Raw genomic sequence first — 11412 nt, 5'->3', positions numbered from 1 at the left:
AGCCCTTTCCTCGGCAGCTTATCAGAGATAGACATAATACTGAAAAGAGCAGACAAAGCAAGTTAAAAAAATATCCATTCAGCAGTCCATTAATCAATTGGTGTGTGTGTACTGCGGGTTGAAGCTACAAACTCATAGGCTTGTCTCTCTCATCCCTTCCAGGCTTCTGGGAGAGAGGGTGGACAATGAGCCTGTCATAGGGGATGTAAGCAATGACCCCCCTCGCTCTGGCAGCTTTCATGGCTGGGATCAGTTCTGTTGAATCAGGACACAAGGGCGAGTTAAAATAGGATTTGATTTGGTTTACAATTTTATATCACTAAAGGTGGTGATATTTCAATTGGATCTACTTACATTACACTCTTAAAAAAAATAGTTCCAAAAGGGTTCTTCGACTGTACCCATTGGAGAACCCTTTTTGGTTCCAGGTACAACCATTTTGGGTTCCATGTAGAGCCGTTTTGGGTTACATGTAGAATCCTCTTTGGAAAGGGTTTGACATGGAACCCAAAACATACCGAACAAAAATATAAACACAACATGTAAAGTGTTGGTCTCATGTTTCATGAGCTGAAATAAAAGATCCCAGAAATGTTCCATACGAACAAAAAGCTTGTTTCGCTCAAATTGTGTTCACAAATTAGTTTACATCCCTGTTAGTGAGAATTTCTCCTTTGCGAAGATAATCCATCCACCTCACAGGTGTGGCATATCAATAAGCTGATTAAACAGTATTATCATTACACATGTGCACCTTGTGCTGGGGACAATAAAAGGCCACTCTAAAATGTGCAGTTTTTCCACACAACACAATGCCACAGATGTCTTAAGTTTTGAGGGAGCGTGCAATTGGCATGCTGACTGCAGAAATGTCCTCCAGAGCTATTGCCAGAAAATGTAATGTTCATTTATCTACCGTAAGCCACCTCCAACATCCTTTGGAGAATTTGGCAGTACGTCCAACCGACCTTACAATCGCAGACCATGTGTATGGCATGTGGGCAGGCGGTTGGCAGATGTCAACATTGTGAAAAGAATGCCCCATGGTGGCGGTGGGGTAATGGTATGGGCAGGCATAAGCTACCAACAATGAATACAATTGCATTTTATCGATGGCAATTTGAATGCACAAAGATATCGTGATGAGACCCTGAGGCCCATTGTCGTGCCATTCATCCGCCGCCATCATCTCATGTTTCAGCATGATAATGTACGGCCCCACATCGCAAGGGTCTGTGCACAATTCCTGGAAGCAGAAAATACCCCAGTTCTTCCATGGTCTGAATACTCACCAGACATGTCACCCATTGAGCACGTTTGGGATGCTCTGGCTCGATGTGTACGACAACGAAGGAGATGTGTCGCGCTGCATGAGGCAGATGGTGGTCACACCAGATACTGACTGGTTTTCTGATCCACCCCTACCTTTTTTTAAGGTATCTGTGACCAACAGATGCATATCTTGAAACCCAGTCATGTAAAATCCATAGATTAGAGCCTAATGAATTTATTTCAATTGACTGATTTCCTTATATGAACTGTAACTCAGTAAAACCTTTGAAATTGTTTGTTGCATGTTGCGTTTATACTTTTGTTCAGTATACTTACCTGGCAGGTTTACCCAGTGCATTTTACCCAAGCGCAGCCATTCATAGGCTAGGTTGTAGCAACCTCATGATGGGTATAGGGAAAATGTGAGTATTATGTAGTAGCCTAAACCTATCAATGTTACATTGAACTGGGTGAATGGAATATGAATGACAGTCATCCAATATGCTGTAATAGAAATAAGGTCATGAAAAAAAAAGAACGTCCTCCCTCATCTAAAACGGCACTGACCGCCACTGGCGAACACCCACGTCCTGGGGTTGAGGATGGACAGAATGACAGATTTGGGACAAGTCCAAGTTGTTAAGATTGTAGAAGTTGTGTAGTGTATGCCCTGCATAACCCTTTTCCTAACCCTAACCTAATTCTCCTAACCTGCTGCGTAAATTCTCTAACCTGCCACGAAAAGCCAAATCTGACAAAGCTGTATCCCATCTAGTCAAAACCCTGATTTCTCCTTAAATGAAAACACTAATTTTGAAGCCGACCTTTCAGACAACTCTGGTATAAGTCCAGTATTGATATTATTTCTAGATTGTGGACAATATTGTGAAATCCTTGTCTCGTTTGTTGTATATTTGTATGCTATTGAATAGTGGTAACACTTTTTGAATCTGGCACCCCAATAAGATTGTGTCTGTGGTTAAGTTCTTGTCTTATTGTAATTTGTTAGATTGCTATTTAACAATGACATATGTCAGAAAACTGACTCCAGTGCTTATTTCAAACCAGAAGAGAACTGCTGATGGTCTTGGGTGGCGCAGCGGTCAAAAGCACTACAGCCTTTGGCTCGATTCTCAGACTGTGTCACGACCGGCCATGACTGAGAGCCCGCACAAATGGCCCAGCGCAGTCCGGGGTAGGAGAGGGTTTGGCCAGTGGGGTTTTCCTTGGCTCATTGTGCTCTAGTGTAGTGGTTCCCAACCAGGGGTACTAGGACTCCTGGGGGTACTTGGCCTATCCACAAGGGGTACATGAGAAGACTCATGAGGCCATAGTCCTACTGGTAAAATGCACATGAGGGGGTACTTCAGGGGTACTCCTGGTAGAGTAAAATTCAGTTGGCGGTACAGTAACGAAAAAGGTTGGGAACCACTGCTCTAGCGACTCCTTGTGGCGGGCCGGGCGCCTGCAAGCTGACTCCGGTCGTCAGTCGAACAGTGTTTCCTCCGTCACAATGGTGCAGCTGACACCCGGGTTAAGCGAGCAGTGTGATAAGAAGTAGGCAGCCAGGTAGGTCATAATTCGGGGAGAAAACTGGGTAAAAAATATGCTTGTGGCCATAGTACTGGGTTAGTACTAGGACAGGAGACTGCTTGGGAATACCAGGTGCCCCAAAACAAGCAAAAAAAAAAAAAAAATAGAAGCAAAAACAGAAGAGAATTGCTGGAACACTTCTGCACTCATCATGTCATGCACTGAAAAAGCACAAGGGGGCACTGTATCATAACATTCAGGTATCCTCTCGCCTCGTCGTCATTACTCCCCCAGTTATATTATGTTGGTGGATCCAGACACTAATACACATTAGTCACATTTAAACTTGTGATAATATCCAGCTGGAGCGAGTTTATGCTACGTGTTTATGAAGTCCTCGTGCCAAGCAGTTGTACTCACTGGCTCTGCTTGTGATTTACTGATGCAATAACCTCTCCTCCACTTTGTAGAGAGGAGTGTGTATAACCCATAATGATGTGTGTGTGCGTGTTTTTTTTTTGTGTGTGTGTGTGCGTGCGTGCGTGTTTTTTGTGTGTGTGTGTGTGTGTGTGTGCGTGTGTGCGTGCGTGTGTGTGAATGCATAACCACAACAAACTCTTGTTTTTTTTATAAAAGAAAAATGACTCCAATTGATTCCAAAGAGGCTATATTTGACAAAAGGAAATGTACAAGAAACAGTAGTAGTCATAAACCTTAGTAAATTAAATGTACAAACTATACTAAACACAAAATGTCCTTCATGGTGTATAAATGCTTAAAGACATGGTCTTGGATCAATGTTATTGATCTCTTAAAGAGGTGTAGGGAGCCTAGTGGTTAAGAGCGTTGGGCAGGTAAGTAAAAGGTTGCTGGTTTAAATCCCAGAGTGTTTAATAGGTGAAACATGTGTCTAAGTACCTTTGAGCAAGGCACTTAACCCCAGTTGCTCTGGAAAGAGCGTTCTGCTAAATGACTCAAATGTTTTATAAAATGTGGACACATGGCAATGATATATTCTTCATTAATGCCCAGTGTTTCACTGAATCAACTAAACGTAGTCTGCAGTGTGATTGAGATGCTTACTGTTGATTTATTGCCTCTACTTCTACAGTGTAAAAATCCCTGCTCCTTTTTCGTCTGCTATAACATTTTTACATTAAAGGGATAGCATATAACGTGGTGGTTTGAGGGAGGTTACTTCGGTTGAACTCAGGCCAGAGGAATGGTTTACTTTATTCTTTAAACTATGGTGCCTATACTGTAGTCTTCCCAGATATTAGTTTGGCTGCTGTAGTTTTTGTCCTCTTTTTGTCCTCTTTGTCCCCTTCTCTAACGTCATTCTTCCCTCCTTTCATTTCCTCTTATCCCATCTCCCTCCTCTCATCCCATCTCCTCTAACCTTGGCTCGCCCTTCCTCCCCCTCACTCTCCCTCCCTCCTTTCTCCCTCTCTCTCTTTCTTACCCGCTTGTCTTTCTCTCTTTCTGCCTCTTCCTCTCTCTTTCCCTCCATCCTCCCTCTCTCCTCCTTGCACCCTCCTCCACCCTCAATCCCTCCCCTTTCTCCCCCTTTACACCCAGACCTTTCCCTTCCCGCCTCCCTCCCCTCCAGACCCGCTGCCTCCACAGCAGCCTCCTCCCAGGCCACGGTGTCTTGTAGCTGGCAGGTTCTTGTAGACGGCCCTGGAGTAAGGTATGAAGCAGAGCCCCAGCTGGAGGTGACGCGCCAGGCGGCAGTAGGCAGCCAGAGCCAGTACCAGGAGGGGGGTGACCAGGAGGAACCCGACCACCAGGAGGGCCACACAGCCCCCGTCGCTCAGCAGGTCCGAACAGTAGCGGGTCGTCCCCTGAGGGCGCACCTGGGGAGAGGAGAGGCGAGGGGGCAGGAGAGGAGAGGAGAGTGACAAGGGTTGGTTTTTCTGGTTGATTATGTTTCTGTTTTTCACATGACCAGAAGAATGTGTTGCACCAACAACGAAGAGATTGACATAATGTTCTTATGACTGTATATTGACAATAATGCAATGTTAATGCAACAGAAATGCATTGTTCTCAAATGTTGCTATAACAAGCTAGTTTCTGACCAGCTGATGAAGCGAATAAAGCTTTCTGTTGGAGTCTTCTCATGGAGGAGTCAAGGACGAATGCGGGGATAGACAGATGGAGGAGAGGAGAGGAGGAGATGCAGGGAGATGATGACGTGCCCCTGGTGGAATGCGTGTCTGAGGTCAGGACAGACACAGAGCAGATCGCAGTCTGACACACACACACACGCGAGGAAGGAGGGGCCCTTCCATAGATGAAATGTGATGAATTGCCATTCTTATATCACAGCTGTGAAACATCACAATAATATCTATGGAACTTTAGATGTAAAATGTCAGCCTGTTGGTGTGGTATGTGATGTTGTTCGTGTGAGGGAGAAGCGGTAGAAGTGGTAGCAGAGAATGGAGAGAATGTGAGGAATGCACAGGAGGGAAAATGGAGGGGCTGTCATCCTTCCTTATCGCTATGTGGTAAGACCAGAATACGCAAGTGGAGGGGGATGGAGGGAGAAAGGGAGGGAGAGGGGAGGCACAGAGGGGTGAGGGAGGGAGGGATGGCGGGAAAGAGGTTGAGAGCTGAACAGATAACACTGCAGTATGTCCACGCTTATTTCTACTTTCTGAGGTCAGGGGATTTATGTCCCACAGCCAACCTTCTGAAAATATTTGATATTCATAGCTCTTATTGGGGTGTCTAGCTCTGAAATCATGCAACTGTATCATGCAAGTTAAAGTTAATGTAGTTTACTGCAGCTGCTTAGTAGGGTAGGCCGTCATTGTAAATAAGAATTTGTTCTTACGTTCTTAACTGACTTGCCTAGTTAAATAAAGGTTAAATAAAAAAATACAAATAAATAGTGAAGATGTTCCCTTCCCCTTTTTCAAAATTGTTGCTGAATGTTTTTCAGAGTTTGTGTAATTCAATATTTTGTGACAACGAACTGCGAGATCAGGATAACTTGTTTAGCTAGCTTTAACATTCCTTCCTTTCTTTCTCATCCACCTCTCTCCTTTGTTTCATTCCTCCCTCTCTCCCTCTCCATCCTAATCCCTCCTTAATCTGGTGCCACAAGGTTCCTAATTGGTTAGAAGGGAGGGAAATCCTGTAACATGTCCCTATGAACCAACACACACACACACACACACACACACACACACACACACACACACACACACACACACACACACACACACACACACACACACACACACACACACACACACACACACACACACACACACACACACACAGAGTCATTAGTAAGGTGGTCAGTATTTCTGTGGCCTTTTTCCCCATTCACACTCTCTGACCCACTATGACCTGTAGGGGTGGCAGGGTGGGACCCTAAAACTAGTGGGGCTAACTGGGGTCAAAGGTGTGTGTGTGTGTGTGTGTGTGTGTGTGTGTGTGTGTGTGTGTGTGTGTGTGTGTGTGTGTGTGTGTGTGTGTGTGTGTGTGTGTGTGTGTGTTCACGCGCGTGCTTCTGCGTGTGTCTGTCTGTGTGTGAGCTCAAGTGTGCTAAATTCATTTCGCACTTAATTTTTTTCCTATTCTGGCTGTGAATCTGTGTGTGTGTTTAAAGCTTTCTTCGACATAGCCTTGTCCTAGATTTGTAGGAGTTAGTTAAAGCATATAGCTGTGGGACCAGCTAGGCAAGCTAATCCCTACCTCCCTCTATTCTTTAAAGTCTTTCCCTTGACTCCTGACCTGTCCAGTCGGATTCTCAAAAATTCTCTCCAAAATGGCTCCATGTTCCCCATATAGAGCAGTACTTTTTACCAGAGCTTTATGGTCCCTGGTCAAAAGTAGTGCACTATATTGGGAATAGGGTGCCATTTGGGACACAGCCCCTGCTCTTAAACATCTGAGAAATACTGAGAAACTCTCTGGCTGATCTGCTTATGAAACTCATCACAGAGGGCCAAACTCCACCCTCATCTTCTGCAAAAATATTCCAAACTCATGCTGGGTGGTGAAAGTTTAGTTCTGAGTTTTAGGATTCACAGTTAGTCCCTCCTGAATGTCAGCCTATATCACTACTCTGTATACCATACGATTATTTAATATTATTCTGATTTATTATCTAGTTAGCTTCTCGTGACGATACCTCCCGAAGGCTCTAATGTTATGAGTGTGTTAGCAAACACACCTTCACTCAGACACATACAGTAGATGAGTTATGAATGTGAAATTGAAATGACACTCAGGATCTTTGGTAGATGGAGTAACCTTCCCTCTGAATCTTCCCTCAGGTTATTCATTAGAGAGCGTCACAACTCTCTGCCTGAATAGTAGAAGAAGAAGGAGAAGAAGAAGGAGAAGGAGAAGAAGAAGAAGGAGAAGAAGAAGGAGAAGGAGAAGGAGAAGGAGAAGGAGAAGGAGAAGAAGAAGGAGAAGAAGAAGAAGAAGAAGAAGAAGGAGAAGAAGAAGAAGGAGAAGAAGGAGAAGAAGAAGAAGGAGAAGAAGGAGAAGAAGAAGAAGAAGGAGAAGAAGAAGAAGGAGAAGAAGAAGGAGAAGGAGAAGAAGAAGAAGAAGGAGAAGGAGAAGAAGAAGAAGAAGAAGGAGAAGAAGAAGAAGAAGAAGAAGAAGGAGAAGAAGAAGAAGAAGAAGAAGAAGGAGAAGAAGGAGAAGAAGAAGGAGAAGAAGGAGAAGAAGAAGAAGGAGAAGAAGGAGAAGAAGAAGAAGGAGAAGAAGGAGAAGAAGAAGAAGAAGGAGAAGAAGAAGAAGGAGAAGAAGAAGGAGAAGGAGAAGAAGAAGAAGAAGGAGAAGGAGAAGAAGAAGAAGAAGAAGGAGAAGAAGGAGAAGAAGAAGAAGGAGAAGAAGGAGAAGAAGGAGAAGAAGAAGAAGGAGAAGAAGAAGAAGGAGAATACACACCCCACCACTTTCCCTCCTTACCGTAGAATGACACAGGAACCCAAACACCACCATCACTATAGCCGGGGTGAGGATGAGTCCGAACACCAGTCCGGCCAGGCAGGCGTTGATCCCCGCTATGACCAGGTTCTGGGCCGTCACCAGCACCGAGCACGCCCAGCAGTCCAGAGAGCCCCTCAGCTCCAGGGGAGTGTCACTCCCTCCTCCCCCGCTCTCGGCTGCAAAGTACGGGGGAGGCACCACCACGCCGGAGGGTGTCCCCACGGGGGCGGTGGAGGCCAGGGAGTTGGAGTGCTGGAGGTGGTGGTGGTGCTGTTGGTGGGAGTGATGGTGGGGGTGCATGTGGGGAGAGAGCTCCTCAGAGAGGTCAAGGGCCTGGTGGTGAGCCCCCTTCTCCAATGTGCCACTCATACTCATGGTCAACTGGGGAAGAGGGGAGGGAGAGAGGGGAAGAAGGGGCAGAGTTTAGCCAGGTTTGCGAAAGCAAAAATGGTCCCTAATTCTTGGATGTGGAAATACTGCTCCAAGCATATGAAAATGTAAAATGGTTTGGGTTTTCATGAGTGGATCTTTATAGTGACAGTGTCATGCTTTTTGATAGCCAATTTGTGCAACAGAAGTCTCTCCCTGTCTCAAACTCATGTCTATCGCAAACATGGTCCGTAGACATATCATAGCTGAGGTTCAGTCTTCAAAGGTAGAATGAACCAGGGAGTTCACAGGGAGGTTAGAGGACTTTATCTGTTAGAGGAATAGGAAGGCAGGCTGCACGGCGTAATCTATAAACTCTTATATCTTCTATCAGAACAGGATAGTTATCTGAAAGCTGATTGGCCCAGAGGAAAGGAACCTAATTGCCAGGCGAGGGTGCACAGAGGATGATGATGGATAAGATGAAGATGAAGGGTAAGAGACAGAATCAAAGGATGCGTGCGTCCATACACGTGTTATGTGTGTGTGTGTGTGTGTGTGTGCGTGCATCTGTGCATGCTTGTGCACATCCCTGAATGCATTTGTTTATCTTGGCACTGATTGCAGACTGCAGTTCATGTCTTGTCAGAAATAGAAAACGTACAAGTAGGGTCAAGGCTTTATGTTGAAGACACTGTAAAAGTGTTGTTTGATTCTTCCAGTATGGTAAAAACAACTCTAAATCACCGCAGACCAAGTTGAAGGTTTCCCTGAATCAGCGATAAGTAACAACTCCTAACTGACATGTCCCATTAACAGTGACAGGATAGCAACCCCCCCCCATCCCCCTTACTAAGCGTTGCCCAAACCTGCCTGAACAATGGACCAGGGTCAGTTGCCAGCCTTCCTCCCAGAAATACTCCTGCCCTCAGCACTGCTCTACACCAAAGTGATAAATCTATCAGGTCAGACCAGAAAGGCCAAGGTCTAGAACTTAACAATGTTAGTTCAGAAGTTCTGTAAAAGTGTATTGAGCAATATTCCACAAGTGCAGGGTAAAACTAATGCCATAGCAAAGAGAAGAATACCCGCAAACGCTTTGGTGGTATGTAAGTACACTCAAGAGAATTAAGGCAGTGTTTGTATGGGTATTGTTCTTCTTCCTCCCCTTAGTACTTTTAGTACGGGCACATCCAGCACTTCCACAGGTGCAGGATACAAAACCACCCACATATTAGGTATTGGTAGGGCCATGATCATGCTGCTGCTCCCCCTATGATCATTCCACCCAACCCCTCAACAGTCTTTACTCTGCCTCCACCCCAATGGACATTTATTTATTCATCACTGCCACAGTTGTTATTATGTATATAGTTCTATTTCTATAGTTTTTTATTACCATTTTCATTATTTTATTTCAGTAGTCCTGCATGTTGGAGCTCGAAGCCTAAGATTTTCACTGTACCCTGCAATCACACCTGCAACCCTTTACACGTGACTATTACACACGGAATCTGAAGGAGTTTTTCCTGACCGTGATAAACTCCTGGCCATAGACATAGGGTATACCTGGGTACTCGTCTTCTTTTAACCACCCCTTCTTACTTTTACCCAACAAACACACATCACCCGCATACCTCGTCCGACCGCTAATCCCTGACCCCAACCACGCTGCGGAAGAGGTCCACTTGAGATGTGTCGCTGCCAGACGTCGCTATCTCAACAGTGTTCTACGTCAACCTCCCATTGTTAGTGAAGTGTTGTTGTTCAGGTCTAAGGTCGGAGGTGCAGGAGGAGTCCAACTAGCTCACTCATTGTGACATAAGGCCTACACTTGGCCGTCTGTTTTACACTGTTTTTCATAACCATGGAGACACTTGATCTTAACGCTATAGAAATGACTGAATTACCTATGGTATTTTCAAATGAGCTTCCTCTCTAGCTTGTGGTTACTAATAAAGCAGTGAACTGCATTCAAGCTGGTCCTTCAAATATTCTGACGTTCTAATCTAGAACATTCAGAAGAAGCTCTTTTGTTCTATCATTCTATTGTCTTTTGGCTGGCAGTTGCATTCATGTAACCCCTGTCTGAAACGTTATCTACGCATTTCATTATCAGGGATGATAACAAGAATTGTCATTTTAAAATGCTTTTGTGAATGTTTTTCATAGATATTAGATTAGAAATCATCTGAAAAGAATGTTTTAGTTAGTTCAACCTCTCTGTGGCTGGTTTCTCACTCACATTGCGTGGAGCCGAGTAGAGCCTCTCTCCGATCCTTGCGGTTCTCTTCTCTTCTTGAAGCTACACTGAAACTCTCTCTCCTTCTCTTAAACACTTATACAAGCAGGTGGACAATGTTCACAAACTTTAACAACTTCTCTCTCTCTCTCCTGTCTTCTCTCAAATCTGCCCTTGTTGTTCTCCCGCTTCTAGTCCTTTATGCATCAGTTCGGATTCCTTCACACTCTTGTCAATGAAGTTGGGACCAGCTTGTATTGTGGTGGTATGATGGTATGTTGGCCTTCTGTAGCCGTAGTGGTGATCTCTTGCTGTTTCCACTCGTCGTTGGTCCGTCAGGGATAAGTCAGTGTGCTTTGTTTTTTCATCCGTTGTTCTCTCCCTGACTGCATTTGACTACTCCAGCCTCAGCGTTTTGGGTCTCAGCTCCTTAGAATTATCCCAAACTTCTGTACCTCCCACCGTCAGTCCGCCCCTCCTCTTCTCCTATTCTCACTCTTTCTCTGTTTGATACAAGAGCCCCTCTTGAGGAATTAGAAGGATGCCTTTCTCTCCCGCTCTCACTCACTTCTCCCTCCCTCATCCCTCCCTCTCTCCCCTCCCTCTTTCCCCCTCCCTTTCTTAACTACTACATCGAGTGCTTGTGCCCCTTCCACTCACTCCCCTCCCTCTAGCTCCCTTTTAACTACTATACCCAGTGCTTGCAAAGCACTCACATCTCTTCTCTCGTTCCCTCTGTTAACTGTGTGTAGTACTCTGGGGGTCTTTGGGGCTGGAGCTCCTCTGATAACCTGAGAAGTGATGGAGCATGTGGAGAGAGGGAGAGGGGAGAAGGAAAGAGTGAGAGAGGGGGAGCGAGAGGGAGACGGGGAGAAAGGGAGAGCGAGTGTCTATTTAAAGAGCTGCTGTGTCGCTGTGGTGTAATCAGCAGTCAGGGATGGAGCAGGGGCCACACGGGGACCCTGACATCCCCGCCATGTTACAGACAGGATCACAACCCTGGTTGGTTAGACTAACTTATATAAAGATCTACATTA

The 11412-nt window shown here is 45.3% G+C and overlaps 1 protein-coding gene across 1 annotated transcript; it reads right to left on the bottom strand.

Moving 5' to 3' along the window:
* Positions 1-3455: 3455 nt before the first annotated feature.
* LOC106577776 (transmembrane protein 88) lies at positions 3456-10895 on the bottom strand. The gene is made up of 3 exons (XM_014156114.2): positions 10379-10895; positions 7744-8145; positions 3456-4661 (listed from the first exon to the last, which is right to left on the bottom strand). The coding sequence occupies exons 2-3, from the start codon at positions 8137-8139 to the stop codon at positions 4374-4376; spliced, it is 684 nt and encodes a 227-aa protein (XP_014011589.2). The 5' UTR covers positions 8140-8145; positions 10379-10895; the 3' UTR covers positions 3456-4373.
* Positions 10896-11412: the final 517 nt, after the last annotated feature.

Source organism: Salmo salar, chromosome ssa18, assembly GCF_905237065.1.
Source record: "Salmo salar chromosome ssa18, Ssal_v3.1, whole genome shotgun sequence".
In the NCBI taxonomy this organism is placed as follows: Eukaryota; Metazoa; Chordata; class Actinopteri; order Salmoniformes; family Salmonidae; genus Salmo; species Salmo salar.
Note: the sequence above shows the minus strand (reverse complement) of the source record. Positions and strands in the feature narration are given on the sequence as shown.